General features: G+C 31.9%; 1 protein-coding gene across 1 annotated transcript; it reads left to right on the top strand.

The window, feature by feature from the left end:
* The first annotated feature begins 12,468 nt into the window (after nucleotides 1-12,468).
* On the top strand, nucleotides 12,469-18,388 carry ALDH2C4 (aldehyde dehydrogenase 2C4). Its single transcript, XM_011080046.3, has 9 exons — nucleotides 12,469-12,644; nucleotides 14,756-14,898; nucleotides 14,986-15,369; nucleotides 15,727-15,816; nucleotides 15,942-16,115; nucleotides 16,420-16,557; nucleotides 17,364-17,501; nucleotides 17,586-17,647; nucleotides 17,732-18,388. The coding sequence occupies exons 1-9, from the start codon at nucleotides 12,542-12,544 to the stop codon at nucleotides 18,003-18,005; spliced, it is 1,506 nt and encodes a 501-aa protein (XP_011078348.1). The 5' UTR covers nucleotides 12,469-12,541; the 3' UTR covers nucleotides 18,006-18,388.
* Nucleotides 18,389-18,643: the final 255 nt, after the last annotated feature.

Raw genomic sequence — 18,643 nt, 5'->3', positions numbered from 1 at the left:
TCGTGGACCGTTATTTGATCCTAAGCGTCGGATTTGACGTCGTTTCATTCAGCCCCTTGTTATATGTTTATTGCATATTTTATATTCTATGTAGTTTTATATCTAAATACTTATATGTGTTAACTTTTTTGTAAAATATTGTAAATATTATTTTAAAAATTAGATTGAGCTTATATATGTATTGTAAAATATACAAAATTCTGTATGTAATTAATTTATATTAATATTCAATAATTTTGTATGGTAATTTAAATATTTCTTCATATAATTTAAAATATACAAATTTAAATAACATAAAATTTTATTTTTTTTCCGATTATATGTTGATACATATATATATATATATATATGGTCACATCATGATTCACAATATTCGTGTGTGTTTTGAATAAATAATTTTCACTATAAAACACAATTGCAAATATTGAGCTTCTAAATATTTTTACGTTATATAATTTAAAATAATATATTTTAAATATTAATTTTGAAATAAAAGTTTTAATGGAAGCTCAAAATCACTAGAAAAAGTTCATTGGGAAATTTTGTAATATACGTACTTTATGGAGGTAATAAAATATTGGGTTAATAGCATATACCCCCCATATTTGAGGTGTTTTGTACTTTGTCCCCCAACTATTTTTTTTTTTACATTCGACCATTCAACCTTTGATTTTTGTAGCACTTTATTCTTTTTTTACACTTTTCGGAGAATAAAACAAAAATAGTCGGACTGTGTGTACGCACACGCCCAGAACCAATTTACTATTGGGCAAAATTATAATTTCACACCACAATTTCGAAAACAAAAATAAAATAAAACAAAAAATTAAAAAGAAGCCCAACTTCTTCCTTGCCATTGCCGCCCACCACCTCTATTAACCATCTCCATCTTACCCCAAAAATGATGTGGTCGAAGTTTTTACACAGGGATAAAATTAAAAATTTTACCTACGGCACAATTATACATCAGGTGAAACATGATTTTTGAGGAAAGGTCTTTTTTCAAGAAAAATAGTCACTATCAACGAATAGTACTTGCCTTAAAAAATCAATATTTTTGGTATTTATAATAGTGTTGAAAGTTATATAGTGCAGTGGGTTGCATTTGTTTAATACAATCTTTTGACTCTAATCTTCCAACAAGTCCGAACAATAAATTCTAACATCCGATTAAATACAAGAAACCCAATGAAAAAAAATGTGATTTTTGTTTAAAATTCACAACTGAAAACACAAAGAATTCAAGAAATCGAAAGGAAACATAAATCTCACATTGGGGTCGTGAAATGCTTTGAGATTTTTGGAGAAAATGTAATCAATGGAAGTGTTTGAAGAAGATGATTGCGGTAAAAGGGTTTTTATCTTCACTTTCTTGCTATTCGATCTCAAGCTTTCAATTTTACCCAACACTAAATCAGCTTTGGGCGCGTGCATACACACAGTGGGAATATTCCCATTTGATTCCTCAAAAAGTGACAAAAAGAAAAAATAAAGTATTACAAAAATCAAATATTGGACGCTCGAGTGTAAAAAAAAGACGGTTAGAGGACAAAGTGCAAAACACCTCAAACAATCGACTATGCCTTAGTAATCCACCTACTTTATATTTTATGGGTGGTTTTTCAATATAGGGTGCAAAATGGACAATTTTTTTCTAAAAAAAAATGGATATGTTTAATGTACCAGTGTGTGTGGCGCACTCAGATAATTGAGCATAGTTAAATAAAATTATAAAAATGATTTATATTTTTAAAGATATATTTTAATAGAAGAAATAAAAAACATATATTAAAATAATAAAAGAATTATAAAAAATTAAAGCTAGTGAAAGTTGAGAAGAGTTCGAAATTTTGGGGGTTTAGGAAAGGGGTTGTAGCGAAGAAGTGTGGGAGGGTGGGAAGTTAATAAAAATTAAATAATTAAATCAATTATTAAAAATATATAAATTAGTTTTTAAATTTTGTCTTCTATTCATTTTGGTCTTCTAAATATTATCATTATCACATTTTTACTATTAATTTTAAAAAATATGTAAGTATGATCTTATTTAAGATTTTTAGACAATATGCCGGAGATTTTCTCCAGAATTTATCATGTAACCGTCGAAATTTTAAAAAATATATTTAGCTAGAATTTTAAATATTTCAATTATATAAATATGTTTTTCCTATTAATATTCTATTTTAAAATATTTCAATTATTTTTTAATTAATTTTTTTAATAAGTGAAGAATTTATATTAAAAGTGGAGTATAAATTAATATATATATAGTGATTACACAATAAATATAATATAGGCAACAACTAAATATATATATAAGGGCAATATTGTCTAAAATTTTAATAATAGGAGTAAGTGTTACATTTATTAGTTTACGAGGGTAATTGTTATATAATGTATAATTAAGGGAGCAAAGTGTATTTTACCCAAATTAATTTTATGAAAAATAGTCTATATCTATAGAGTACAGATGGACCCACCTAAATTGCTAAGGTAAAATGTTATGAAAGAAAGGACTGTTGATGTCACTAATGTAATTTAAGAATTGAAGGTGTAGGGCTTCGCCCATGTCTACGTTGAGTAGTACAGTACATGTCAAAGGAAAGTCAAGCTTGGAGTAATGTCAACTTTCATATTTGGAGTTACGTCGGCTGTTGTTATTAATTTTTAAGTCACAATTATCCGTACTTTCGTGTAATTATATATAAATTTTATAATTTAAGAAATTATATCTAATATTATTAATTTTTATTTTCGTCAAACACATAAATTCTTCTATTAGTTAGAATTCATAAAATTTGAGGAAACTATTAAAACGTTTGAATGAAAATCTATTTTTGTCCCCGATTGACTATTATAATTGACTTATTCAGATCGAACAAATCTTTCTCACCAAACTACCCTTATGCATCTTCACATGCACGGTAATCCATTCGAGGAGGTACATCTTCACTTTGGTCAGAAAAAAAAATTATTTGATATATAATAAATCTGTAAATTAATCGAAAGTAGATATGGATTTTCAGGGTTTAATGCATTTTACCCCTTTGTAATGTTGCAAATGTGCAAATTACCTCCCTATGGAAAAAAAATAGCAATTTACCCCTATGTATTCTCTAAAATAAAGCAATTTACTTTTTGGGGGGTAAATTGCTGCATTTTAAAAAAACACAAGGAGTAAATTGCTATTTTTCTATAAAAGGGTGTAATTTACTCATTTGCAATTTCACATGAGGTTGTTTGTACTTTAACCTGGATTTTCATTCAATTTTTTTACTAATGTTAGCAAATTCCGTCAATCTTACTAACAGATGAATCTATTTGTTGGACAAACCTAAATGTTAGGAGATACTATATATAATTTCTCAAATTACAGTTGATCAACGTGTAATTATATTAATCTTCATGGAAGCAGCACATAGTTAGCCTAATTTCAATTATATAAACTTGATCCTGCTCGAAATCGACGATCTGAGTGAGCGACCTCACGACAGTCGACCAACTCCTCTAAGATCAAGTGTTGGGTCCCTGAGAATAAGACAAGCAAGGTGAGCTTGTCGGGTACGTCCCCGACAACGACCCTCCGAAGCTCAAGTTAGGTTGATCGAGGCAAATGTGTGCGATTAAAGGCGTGGATCGAATTGAATTAGCATTAATTACCTCGTAATTTGGCTTCTTAGGGTATTTATAGGGTTTAACCGGATACTATAGAATATGCCACGTGGCTTCATCCGACTAGCTCATATCCGCAATCGGACGGCTGGCGTTGCCTGGGTCTTCAAACGGGTTAACCGGGTTCGAGTCAGGTTAAACCCGACCATATCGATGGAAAGACGCGGATCCTGAACAAAAAGAACTAAAATGCCCCTCATTATGGGTATTTTAGGTATTTTTAGTACATCCCTATCATTACTCCCTTACTTATTCAAAGTGCAAGTCATTGCTCTATAAAGAAGTAAAACGGTCGTGACCGTTTGATCAGACTGGAGACGCATCCACGTGTCAACATCTGGCTGCTTCTATTTGAGGCGCGTTCCCTGAGCCCCTCACCTATAAATAGGCCTTCATTCAAACAACTTGACTTACCCCACTCTCAAGCTTCAGCAACCAATACCCGGAATACGATTTCGCTTTCGTCCTGCAGCTTCTCGCGCCATCCTGCTTTAAGGTACGATGTCTTCGAACTTTAGTTCTAATTCTAACTCAGACTCCGGGTCTGGTTCGAGGTCGTCTACGACCTCGCCGAACTCGGCTGAGGCCCCTGTACCTTCTTTTGTTGCCTGTCCTAAGAGGAATAAAAAGTTTGTAATCCCCCAGAAATCCCAAAAAACCACAAAAACCCTAGACGAGCAGGCTGGCCCTTCCACTGTAGAGAAGTTCTAAGATAGGATGATTAGAAACCCTCGAAAAGCTGTTGTTAGTGTAGTCAAGACTCCCATTCATAAGATTAGGGATCGTTACTTCATTCCCCATAACTATGAAATCCTGATTCCCAAATCTTTTGATCGCATGCATCGTGCTCCATTAGGCTTTTGTGCATTTTCTATCAAGCATTTTGATGCCGGTCTGAGGTTCCCCTTTTCTTCTTCTTTAGCCGCTATTTTCCATAAGCTTGGGCTTTTGCCTATGCAGCTATCTCCTAATTCAATAAGCCATATCATTCTTTTCATAATAATAATGAAATTTTTGCGTTTAGAGCCCAGTTTTGATAATTTTTTGTCTCTATTCTCTTGTTCGCTCGGTTCCCTGGACTCTCTCTGGTGCTCCTTGTTCTCAAACAGCTGCATCCTCACCATCTCCTTTTCCACTGGGGTCGCAGTCCTCCTCTCATACTCCACTATGGTATTCCTGCTTGCTTCTTCGATCATTCGCTGCAATTCATCCTTGGTCAAATGTACCATGGATCCTCCTCCCTTCCATAGTGTTTCCTCCTCTTCGGCATTCCTCCTCGAAGAACCTTCCATGTCACTGGCGATTCTCAGGCGTTCCCACAGACGGCGCCAACTGATCCTACTCGAAATCGGCGATCTGAGTGAGCGACCTCACGACAGTTGGCCAACTCCTCCAAGATCAAGTGTTGGGTCCCTGAGAATAAGACAAGCAAGGTGAGCTCGTCGAGTACGTCCCCGACAACGATCCTCCGACGCTCAAGTTAGGTTGATCGAGGCAAATGTGTGCGATTAAAGGCGTGGATCGAATTGAATTAGCATTAATTACCTCATAATTTGGCTTCTCGGGGTATTTATAGGGTTTAGCCGGATACTGTAGAATATTCCCCATAACTATGAAATCCTGATTCCCAAATCTTTTGATCGCATGCATCGTGCTCCATTAGGCTTTTGTGCATTTTCTATCAAGCATTTTGATGCCGGTCTGAGGTTCCCCTTTTCTTCTTCTTTAGCCGCTATTTTCCATAAGCTTGGGCTTTTGCCTATGCAGCTATCTCCTAATTCAATAAGCCATATCATTCTTTTCATAATAATAATGAAATTTTTGCGTTTAGAGCCCAGTTTTGATAATTTTTTGTCTCTATTCTCTTGTTCGCTCGGTTCCCTGGACTCTCTCTGGTGCTCCTTGTTCTCAAACAGCTGCATCCTCACCATCTCCTTTTCCACTGGGGTTGCAGTCCTCCTCTCATACTCCACTATGGTATTCCTGCTTGCTTCTTCGATCATTCGCTGCAATTCATCCTTGGTCAAATGTACCATGGATCCTCCTCCCTTCCATAGTGTTTCCTCCTCTTCGGCATTCCTCCTCGAAGAACCTTCCATGTCACTGGCGATTCTCAGGCGTTCCCACAGACGGCGCCAACTGATCCTACTCGAAATCGGCGATCTGAGTGAGCGACCTCACGACAGTTGGCCAACTCCTCCAAGATCAAGTGTTGGGTCCCTGAGAATAAGACAAGCAAGGTGAGCTCGTCGAGTACGTCCCCGACAACGATCCTCCGACGCTCAAGTTAGGTTGATCGAGGCAAATGTGTGCGATTAAAGGCGTGGATCGAATTGAATTAGCATTAATTACCTCATAATTTGGCTTCTCGGGGTATTTATAGGGTTTAGCCGGATACTGTAGAATATGCCACGTGGCTTCATCCGGCTAGCTCATGTCTGCGATCTGACGGCTGGCGTTGCCTGGGTCTTCAAATGGGTTAACCGGATCCGGGTCAGGTCGAACCCGACCCTGTCTATGGAAAAACGCAGATCCTGAACAAAAAGAACTAAAATGCCCCTCATTAAGGGTATTTTAGGTATTTTTAGTACATACCTATCATTACTCCCTTACTTATTCAAAGTGCAAGTCATTGCTCTATGAAGAAGTAAAGCGGTCGTGACCGTTTGATCAGACTGGAGACGCATCCACATGTCAACATCTGGCTGCTTCTGTGTTAGAGATAGTGTTAGAGTAGATTTTACACTATTTCTAACACATACTTATTTATCTTTATTTTTCTCTCTCTATCTTCATAAAACACATCAAAATAAGTTAAAAATGACACCAACATAGTGATGGGTTTTCGCACTATTTTCCTAGAACACAAGGGGGTGTTATGCAATTTACCCCAACATTAAACACACAATATCTATATATATACATACATATATATAAAAAATACATAAAAGAGATATGATTTGACAATGAACAGTAACTTTTATCTCCCAAAAACAATATTAAATATACACCACTTATTTTAAAATGTTTTAAATCATCTCTAAAATCAAATTCAAAACATACACACTATCTCCAACTTATACTTATTTATTTTTATTTTTCTCTCTCTATCTCCACAAAACAAAACAAAACACTCAAAAAATAAATTCAAATACTTTCGGATTTGTTTTTGAGTGTTTTATTTTGGTGTTTTGGAGAAAGACAAAGATAAATAAGTATGTGTTTGAGATAGATGATATGTTTGGATTTGTGTTTTAATATAATATAAAATAGTTTAAAATAAGTGATGTATGTTTGATGTTGGGATATGGGAGACAAAAGTTACTGTTGATTATCAAATTATGTCTTTTCTTATATATATTTATTAATATAAGTGTGTAGATATAGTATTTTGTTTGTTAGTAAAAATATAGTATATATATTTATGTTAAGTAATTTCTTTCTTGAGGATTTTTTTTGATATTTTAAATAATAATTATAAATTTAATAAATAATTACATGATTGAGAGGAGAAGAGATACGGCAAAGTGAAATTAGGGAATAAGACTAACGACGAGCTATGACCCTATAACAAATAAAAAGAAAAATAGGTTAAAAACACAGTATTGTGTTTGTACATCCCATCAAAAATATCAAAATACAAAGCCAAACATTTACATTATTTTGGCCGATCTCGACATTTATTGTTTTTTCCGTAAGGGAAGAAACCCTCTTATTGTTAGTTGTGTGTCGCTTTCTGGCTTGAAGCCATCGCCTACCCAATAATTTGGTATGCAACTCTAGCTAGGAAGATAATCTCCAATTCATTCCCAAAAAAACATAAAGAAATCTTGCAAATCTATTTTGACATTGTGTAGTTAGGTTCCTCTTACTTTCTCATTAATATAAATATAGACAGAAGACTGTCGATCGTAGTTGTACCTAAAGGTCGTATTGCTGATAGCGTAGGAAACAATCCGTCCTAATTTTGCCATGGAAATAATACTTACGCGAGTAGTAAAATAATTTAAAAAATGGTAGATTATATTGACACTCTCTGAGGTCGGGTTAAATTGCACAAATACCCTTTGTATTTTACAAAATTCTAACTATACCTCCTGAGGGTGTTAGTGTAATGTTTTTCGGGAGGTGTTTGTGTAAGTTCAAAATTTGAATATTGTTGTTGTAATTACAACTATAACTACAGGAAGTGTAGCAGTAATTTTACAAAAAATATGGAGTGTTTTGTATTTTAATCTATCCTTAGGGGGTGTCAATATAATTTACCCTTTTAAAATAATTCATCTTTGATTTTCGTCGACTTGTTGTTTCTAGAACCGTCGCTAAGGTGTGCTATTTTCTATCTTTATATCCGTGTGAAATACTTCAGAATATTACCATCCCAATCCCGTCTGTATTTACGAATGCTTTTGTCAATGAATCCGTCTCTAGTGCAATAATAATTTTTTTTCAATTACTTTGAATTTCTACATCCAGATCTCACATTTAATTTTTTACATAGGAATCCAACGAAATTATAAATATAAACAAGAAGTTGGAGAACCCCATAGGAAACATCATTTCTGTAAAGTAATTAACACACAGATTTCTGTAGGGAACCAAATTTGTCAAGTGACTGAGCTCGAAATAAGCATCCAAATTTTCAAGTAAAGTACATGCTACACATGAACCCTACAAAAAGATAAAAATTAGTGATAAAAAAAATACAGTAACAATTTTAATATTATCGTCAATAATTATATATAGAGAGTAATTAAAATATTTACTTTGTCATAATAATTATTTCATGATTTTAATTATTACTATTATTTTGTAAAAAAAAATATATATTACAACGAGTTTGTGACTGGGGGTGCTAGACGACTCGAGTTGACTAGCGAGTTGGCTTGATTTTCAGCTCGACTTGAGCTCGAACAATTCAAGCTTGATCTCTGGCTCGCGAGCGTTTTCTATTTTTTTTATTTTTTATATATATTTTTATTTATATAATTTTTATATATTTAATTTCATATTCAATACTTTATTAATTTTATACTCAAAATTGATCATATATTATAATTATTAATCAATATCATATATTTTATTTTGGATAATAATAAATTGTGGTACTTTTATTTATACATTTAATCTTTATACAAAAATAAATTTAATTCAACAACTCAGTAAATTATAATATTTTTTATAATAAAAATTATTATTTAATATGACACATAGAAACTTTATGTTATATTTTAATATATATTTATATTTTGTTATATTTTTTTAAATTGACAAGTAATTCACTTATGATATTTTTTCTATTTCTGATTTTATATTTATATCAAGATACATATTATGCATTATGCAATCAAAGCAGTGTTATTGTAATAGTTTTTGTTAGATATTGATGTCGACAGAAATAATTATACTTGTAATCAAAATTCATCGCTCTTATCCAAAAAAAATAAAATAAAATCTATAGACTATAAAAATAACATTTTATAATGAATAAATTATAAAATATATATACACATACATATGCATACAATACATGCATATAAAATTAGGAAAAAAATGGGTTAAAGATTTACCCCCTATATTAATGAAAAAGTGTAAAAAAATCCATGTGAAAAAATAAAGTGCAATTTACTTCCTTGTGACACTGAAAAAATAATACAATTTACCGTCCTTAGGAGAGAGATAAATTGCATTATTTTTTAAAACATAATGGTGTAAATTACACATCGTTTTTTTATCAGAATTTTTTTATACTTTTTCATTAATATAAGGGATAAATTATATTTCACCCGTAAAAAATTATATACTTTTTGTATATAATTATATATGTATAATTAAATTTGGACTATTTACCTGTAAAGATAAGATTCAACAGTAATAATAAAAATATAAATAAAAAAATTGCGAAAAAAAAAAAAAATAACACTTGTATTACATCACTCGCGTAAGGGGGTATTTTACTTCTTTAGAAATAGAGAGAATAAATTACTAAAAAAAATACAAATGAAGATGTTTTGCCATTTTTCTATAACGTAGGGGGTAGATTGCAATTTACCCCTAAAATATAGTACACACGAGATCTTGCTTGCTTCGATCAAGGTCATAGGCGCACTCAAAAGGGAGAAATAGATTTAGGCTGTGAGATTCAGAAAGCAAATGCTATGTGCAAATAAATGGATATATATATATACATCAATCTTAATCATAGATCTCCTCTAAAAGTCAGAATAGAAAACGCTTTCTCTGTAAGAAAAAAAGGTCCAACTGTTATTAATTACACTTAAAACAAACACGAAAAGTTACACGCTATAAAAATTATTTTTAATTATTATAAATATATTAGTCACATTCGTAAAAATTATGACCGACGATTATTACGTAGCCGTGATTAATGATTTTTTGTTACGGCTAATAATTCTTAATTTTATGTGAATTTCATTATAATTGATGTATTGTTCTAAATTATTGACGGTGTATAAATTAAATCTATGGATTGTTCGATCTATTAATATATTAATGTAATTATCTAATTACTGTTTAAAAAAAAAATCCTCCAAGGTGCCAAAAGATGTAATTCTTCATTTCTTTATGTTGGATTAGAAAAAAGTAAATAAATGTATTTTTTTCCAAGAAAAAAATATATATATTATCTTTCTAATCAGATTTAACATTTTGATGATTTAAATTACATGTTGTTTGGTTAGGTTAATTATAATCTGTTTGTGTTTTCAATTTTTGTTTAGGTTATTGTGTAAAATGAGAATGTGTTTGGATTAGTTAATTAACGAGATTATATTTTGTATCGGACAGTGTTATCAGATCAATATGTTCTAACAAGAATACATATAAATAAACATATTTTCATGTTAATTACTTTTTCAAAAGCTGAAAATTGAAAATGAAAACAAAACAAACAGCTCTCGAGTCTTTCTATATTAGAAAAACATTACGCATTTGATTCAAATGGCGTAGTTTTGGGTTCAATTAATTTTTTGTATTAATTTTATTTCACTGTGAGTAATAATATTGATTTATTGTGATTTTTCAAACGTAGTCATTTATAATATAGAAAATAATTTATTTTTTTGTAGTTTTTTATTCTTTCTTTTAAATTTTTTCATGCACTTTTACTCCCTCTAATATTATATTCATATCTTCTTCTATTCAATTTTTTTTATTAAATCTAATATGTGTATGTTAATAAATAATAAAACTTACATAAATATTTTTATTTTAAATGATTACTTATGTATATATATTGAACGTACCACAAATTATTAATATTTATGGACAAACAGTGGGAAGCGTGGAAGAAAGTAAGATGAAGCAAGAAAATAATGAAATAAATAATAATAATAATAATAAATTAAAGAAATGAGACTGTGCATGATCACGCAAAGACAGTGATTGTATGTTATTATTATATATTATTATTATATATTATTATTATTCTTTAGTGACGGTATGTTAGTTATTTTATCATGGATCAAAATAATATATTTTTTTTTAATTATGGGGAGGCTCTTTTTACAATCTTGTTAAAAAATTCAAATTAATTTTACATTTGTCCCGCGACGAGACCCAGCTACGTTGACGAAAAGGTCATGGATTAATATTCTATCAATGAGTAAGTATTAATTTATTAAAAATTTTAAAATTTTAATTTGTTGGTTTGTTGTAATTAATTAATAGTTTTATTAGTTGCTTTGATTTTTATATTGATAATTGAAATATATAACATAGTTTTGACTAATTTTCTCAAGACAAGACTAATTGTACATTTCAATTAATATGGTGGTACTCACTACATATTCAATTACTCTTTGTGAAATTTTGTTCAAAAAAGAAATTACACTTAATTTCTTCTTTAGTTAAAGTTAAAACCCTCGTCAAATACAAAATTACAATACTGAAAGAAAATATTATAATTTTCTAATACGAATCCGTTTAGAAAACATCCAAATGATTCGAGCTTCCCATAAGTTGTTGTAGTTCAGTAGTTAAGGTCAAAAGTTGACATATTAAAGCATGGGTTCGTATACCTTGCCAAGATATTTGGTCTGATTAAATGTACGTCTTGACCTACATGTTGAATTTCACGTGGCCCACTAGAAAAAGAATCGGTTATTTCCTATATTATAAATCACCACAACTTAAAAATTATGGCTAATCAATACTATCTACCATGGTAAAAAAATCAATGTGGAAAATTTAAATTTCGATCCCTATTAATTAAATCACTATAGTTTTACCTATGCCCAAAACATTTCCCACAATTTTTTAGCTATATCGCTCACAAAAACAACGACTAATAACCATTGTAATCATATTAAATCAGTATTCGCCATTACATTTACGTTCAATCATAATAAGTAATTATAATAAAAAGTCATATTTCTTCTAATACAGTTAAACTTTGAATCTTTGTAGTTGTAAATCATCTATAGAAACCTTAACCCACACGCACGAGGAGTTGCATTGTAATTGCCTCCGGATCCAGAGGATGTCAAAAAAATAAAATAAAATAAAAAGAAACTCAGAGCTTCAACTATTTAATACCTAATGTACCGTCGGAAGTCAAATCCCATTAAATATATATGTGAATGCATGTGTTTGGTGTAATATATAAAACCAAAACACAGTGGCCGGTGTAAAAAATAAGAGAATCTTATGTTAAAATGCTCAAAACAAAATTTCCCCCAAATAATAGCATAATTATGACATCTCCCCTCCCCCCCCCCCCCCCACCCCCACCCCCACCACCCAACTCTCCCTCTTTTATTTAAGACTCATGGAGTCTGCCTACCTTTGGCATAGACACACACACACACACACAGAAAGACAGAGCACAGGCACATCTTAATTAGAGAAGATGACAGTGCAAAATGGAAGTGCGGAGTACTCTCACATCAACATACCAAAAATCAAGTTTACAAAGCTCTTCATCAATGGACACTTCGTTGACTCCATATCAGGTTCATATATTCATATATGTATATGTATATATATATATATAGTCTCTCTCTCTCTCTCTCTCTCTGTGTCTCTTTTCTTACACTGTTTCTTGACTGTCTGAAGTCCTGATTGGATGAATCTACTGATATTCTTGTCCACTTTTTGTTCCACTTGTTTACATTACGCCTTACGCCCACTATTTCGATTCTGTTGAAAGGTGTGCGGATGTGATTATTTACAAATCTAAGGGGTTATTTGCATTTTTACCTTTTTTAAAACTGCACCAAATCTCTATGCATTAAGCCCAAAAAACAAGAAATGTGACCTCTGTTCAACGCTCACACCCATTGATTTCGGGTCGATTTGGTTTTATTTTTCTTTTAAGGGAATTTTTCGAGAGAATTAATTTGTTCTACTTAATTTAATTGATTTTTTTTTCTAATGGCTCCTTAGCTTATTAACCAAGAACTGAAGAAGATTCGTGTAGGTCGACTGCTTGTAATTTCATCTCATTTGAAAAAAAAAAAAAACAAAAAAGATATCAAATGTTTATTGTTGAAATATATATATATTTTTAATGTTTGTACTTGAGATAAAGACATCCGATGATAGCTGAGATGATGGGTAAAAAAAATCAGATAATGTAATAATTAACATAAACGTAGTGTGATTTTCTCGACAATAACTAAATATTTTTGAAAATATATTTTTTTGAATTATACACCATTTATTTTCCTGCAATATAGTAATTGAGCAAATAAATATTTTATACTTTTTTACCAAATTATCCTCGTGCATTGAGAAATAAAATAAATTATCCCTCAAAGTGATTTAGACAGAGAGTTTTTTATTTTTTTATTTTTTAAAATACGAGAATATTTTACTATAATTTTTTTATTATTTTTCAGAAAGTTGTTTTTTTTTTTTTTTAATATCATGAGGGTAAATTACATTTTACCCGTATTTTTTTGGTGCCAACACCAACCGAACGCATCTTTGACAGAGTCGGATAAAACGAGATGGGAAAACCATTTGACAAGGAACTGTTTTGGTTTGTCTTAAGCGGTAATTATCACGACAATATTTCAGAATCATTTACTATAAGAAAATAATTATGAAAATGGTTAGTGTTAAAATAAGTGTAGAGCAAATTAGTAAGTAAAATTTTTATTGTTAATTTATATTATTTAATATATATTTCAAGTGTTCAATGCAATTTATCCCCTTATGATATTGTAAATGAGCAAATTAACTTTCTATAAAAAAAAATGGCAATTCACCCCATGTGATTTCTAAAATGATGCATTTTATTTTTTTATTTAGGGAGGTAAATTGCTTTATTTTATAAAATACAGGAGACAAATTGCTGCATTTTAAAAAATACAAAGTGGATAAATTGTTAACTTTTTTTTTCATAGAGGGTATCACAAGAAATTATTTGTATTTTTTCCTATATTTCAAACATTCATTGCTAAATTCGTTAGGAAGTAAATTTTGACTGCTAAACTCATTGATAAATAAATTTCTTATATTAAAATAATATAAATTAATAATGAAAATTTTGTTTGCTAATTAACTTAATTTTTTAATTTTTCTTTTCAATAGCTATAAGTCATTTTTTAGAGCGATTGTTCAGAATCAGTAGCTGGAGATTTTTATTTATTTTATTTTTCTGTCGAAGTCTTTGGTTACAGTTAGGCCCATTTATTTATTATATTCCAAAAAGAAGACGAAAATAAAGTCGCTATCAAAATAACGCCAAATCTTTTTATTTTCCAACACTCTCGTGTTTGAATACTTTGCCATTTCAAAATAATTCCTATCCAAGAAGCTTCAATATTATGTTTGATTTTTTATTTTTTTTTGAATGTTTTATTTTGTGTTTTGGAGATACAGATAGAAAAATAGAGATAAAGAACTGTGTGTTAGAAATAGGTTGTGAATGTCTGAATTTATTTTTAAAGATAATTCAAAATATTTTAAAATAAGTGATATAGGTTTGATATTGAAATTTAAGAGACAAAAATCACTGTTTATTTTCAAATTATATCTCTTTTATATTATATTTTTATATATAAGTGTGTGTATATATCTATATGTTAAACGTTGGGGTAAAAATGTAAAAACACAGGGAAGAGGTTTGAGAGTGTAGATCCGAGATCAGGAGAAGTGATAGCAGATATAGCAGAAGGGGAGAAGGAAGATGTTGATTTGGCAGTGAAGGCAGCCCGTGAAGCTTTCGATAATGGGCCATGGCCTCGTTTGACTGGATGTGTAAGTTCATCAATCTTCCATCTCTCCCATTCCCCACTTCAATGCTCACAATATCTCTTTCCAACAACCTGTCTGTTATCACACCAGGAAAGAAGACGGATAATGCTAAAATTCGCAGACTTGATTGATGAAAACGTAGAGGAATTAGCAGCATTGGACGCAATTGATGGTGGAAAACTGTACAAGATTGGGAAGACAATGGAGATTCCTTCTGCAGCTGAAAGCATACGCTACTTCGCTGGCGCTGCCGATAAAATTCACGGGTCGACGCTGAAGATGTCGAGGGAGCTGCATGGCTACACACTGCGTGAGCCAATAGGGGTTGTGGGGCATATCATCCCTTGGAACTTCCCCTCTCTAATGTTTACCATGAAAGTTGGCCCGGCCTTGGCTGCTGGTTGTACCATGGTTGTCAAGCCTGCTGAGCAGACACCTCTTTCTGCTCTTTACTATGCCCATTTGTCCAAGTTGGTAAGCATGATTCTTTGCAACTTGCCTGTCTTTGTCACAAACTTGTTGCACAGGATCACATGTTGGATATTAATTGACCACGGCCGTTATGTCAGCATGCCTGTGGGGCCAAGATATTAATTATTGATAAAAACTCGAATACGTTTTACCGGAGAATCTTGGTAAATGCGTTGGGCATAGCTACAACCATGCAAACGTTGATTAACCGTGGCTAATAACTTCAAATTTTTCGTTTCTGCATACGTTAATGTTGCACCTACGAGCACATAGATCGACGGGATTCGAGCTAGCTAAATATGATATAACAGCTCTTCTATCGTATTTGTTCAACTTCACACTTGTCTCGTAAAACTGCAGGCGGGGATCCCAGACGGAGTGCTTAACGTCGTAACAGGATATGGACATACTGCTGGTGCTGCTATTAGCTCACACATGGACATTGACAAGGTGATGCATGACTAAGATTTCTATTCACCACAATCGGATGAAGAAAGAACAAAACATTGCTTCCGTATCTTCATACCGTCTCTCTTCTTTCTGATCTCCGACTGGCCCTTTTGTTGGTTTACCAGGTCTGCTTTACAGGGTCGACAGAAGTAGGCCGTCTAGTTATGCAGGCAGCAGCAGCCAGCAACTTAAAACCTGTTTCCTTAGAACTTGGAGGCAAATCCCCCTTCATTATTTTTGACGATGTGGATGTTGATAAAGTCACAGATCTTGCGCTCCTGGGAACTCTATATAACAAGGCAAGTCCACACATTCTTGCACCCTTCTTGAAGATCATCAATTCACTTCTCACCCACCAAAGGCCGTAACGTTTTCTCTTTTTTGGTTAAAGTCGCTTGTGTCTAGGCCGAGTTTTTGGCACGGGCCTATTACCCGATATTAGTAATTGATGTTCGATAGAAAACGATCAATTCAGTCATTGAGAGTACTTACTTTTCTTATAAGGAATATGTAGCTTTAAATCTGTAATAAAGAGTAGTACTCTCTTACAACTTCAGCCGTTAACATTTGGTGCTTTTTGTCTCCCTCTCACCATCTTTGCAGGGGGAAGTGTGCGTTGCTGGTTCTCGGGTCTTTGTTCAAGAAGGGATATATGATAAGTTTCTTGTTAAGTTGGTTGAGAAGGTGAAAACGTGGGTGGTGGGCGACCCTTTTGATCCAAATGTTCATCAAGGACCCCAAGTACAACTCTCGCCCACTCAACCTTCTAATTTTTTGCATAATGATACCCTCTTCGAACGATGTGAAATTATACTTTTTCTCAAATAATTTTTAAAATTATATTTACATTTCCAAAAGTTCACTCTTTATAGGATTTGGACGAAAACAATGACGTCAGCAAAAAATTATAGAAATTTTCAATTTTAGTTCTCATTCAACATTCTCTTAATAATACTTTTATACTTGTTAGTTAGGGGTAAATGTAAATATATAAGGTAAAAATGATGTAATTGTAATAAAATATTGTTTCTGATTTATAGGTATTGGACAGAAAGTAAGTGTTTGATATTAATTTGTCACTTCCTATAAATGGGGCGAGGTTAATATTACTTGAACTAAATTTAATACTAGAATTCTAAACTTATTAATTGATCAGTATAGTTGAAAAATATTACTTCATCTTTAAATGTACAAATTAACTATAAGTATATATACACACTAGAAGAAATATGACCGTTCGTATATGGTTAATTACTATATGGGTAAATGTAAAAAATCGTAATGAATATTAATTAACTACGACTATGCAACGACTATTATTTTTGCATGTGAAGCAAAAATATCTGTCGTATATAAGCTAAAAATCAGAATAAATATTGGTTAATCATGATCAAATAAAGTTTTTTCTTAATCGTATTTTGTCGTAATAAAAAATATTCATTTATCATTATCTTTTTAACATATGACCATTTATGATAGGAAGTAAGCTATTGTTGTGCAGTGATATATGAGTTGTAAGCTCGTGTGACCACAACAGTTTTGAACAGGTGGACAAGAATCAATATGAAAGGATACTTTCATTCATAGAACATGGAAAGAGGGAAGGTGCCACTTTGTTAACTGGTGGTAAGCCTTCCGACAGGAAGGGGTATTACATTGAGCCCACAATTTTCATCGATGTTGCAGTAAGCATTTGAAACTCGACTTTGTTCCAAGAATTTTGACCTCATTACAATCTTGTTATAACATGAACAAATCTGTTCTTACAGGACGACATGACGATTGCAAAGGAAGAAATATTCGGGCCGGTAATGTCGGTCATGAAATTCAAGTGAGTACTTCAGATTTTAAAATTTACGAGTACTGAAAAACAGCGTTTATTTAGGACCTTCCCACTTGTGATTTCATTTGGCAGGACGGTTGAGGAAGTGATAAAGAGAGCCAATGGGACCAAGTACGGACTAGCAGCCGGCATTATGACGAACGACTTGAACATCGCCAACACAGTCTCAAGATCGATCCGAGCAGGCGTGATTTGGATCAACTGTTATTTTGCTTTCGACAGAGACCTTCCGTATGGAGGTTATAAAATGAGTGGTTTCGGAAGGGATATGGGGATGGAATCTCTTGATAAGTACCTCCAAGTTAAGTCTGTGGCTATGCCAATATATGACTCCCCTTGGCTCTAGAATCTTTTGATTTAATTACTTGGTAATTATAAAAATAAAATATGGAGTGTAGTAGAACAAAATTAAAGGCATAGAATATGAGAACCAATCTGAATTTGCATGCCGTTCAGTCTTATACTACTGTTGCATGTTTGAGGGTAAATTGCAATTTATCTACCTGTCGTATAGAAATTAGGTAACCAATTCTCCGGTGGAAAAAGAAACACCAACTTACCTCCCTCGAAGCGCTCATTTCAAGCGGGTGGTATGGATCACGCGCCTTGGATGTGATTTTGCTTTATTTTTAGCTATAAAAAGACTGTTATACTCTTAGTTGTAAACTATTAGATCTTGTTATATATATATATGGTTCAGATTTTGTAAACAAATCAATAATTTATATCTTTTCTGATTTAAATCAAAACGTTCTGTATTTGATATACAAAGTAATGGCTCACGTCCATGTGAATTAGATCAATGAATCAAATTTATTTAAATTACAAAAATAAATTTGTACAATAAATAAAATGTAAAGTATACATATACACATATAGATTAAGTAAAATAGATCTGGGCAGTAGATTGGTAAACATAAAATATGAACCATTGATTTATATTACATAAAATTCAACAACTGTGAATAAAGAAAAAAGAAGACA

This window comes from Sesamum indicum, linkage group LG5 (assembly GCF_026168435.1).
Source record: "Sesamum indicum cultivar Baizhima isolate 11 linkage group LG5, ASM2616843v1, whole genome shotgun sequence".
Taxonomy (NCBI): Eukaryota; Viridiplantae; Streptophyta; class Magnoliopsida; order Lamiales; family Pedaliaceae; genus Sesamum; species Sesamum indicum.
Note: the sequence above shows the minus strand (reverse complement) of the source record. Positions and strands in the feature narration are given on the sequence as shown.

Coding starts and splice junctions, on each gene's coding strand:
- ALDH2C4 (XM_011080046.3), top strand. CDS start 12,542: ATGACAGTGCAAAATGGAAGTGCGGAGTACTCTCACATCAACATACCA. Junction 16,558..17,363: donor ATGTTCATCAAGGACCCCAA/GTACAACTCTCG, acceptor AGTTTTGAACAG/GTGGACAAGAATCAATATGA. Junction 17,502..17,585: donor CAATTTTCATCGATGTTGCA/GTAAGCATTTGA, acceptor CTGTTCTTACAG/GACGACATGACGATTGCAAA.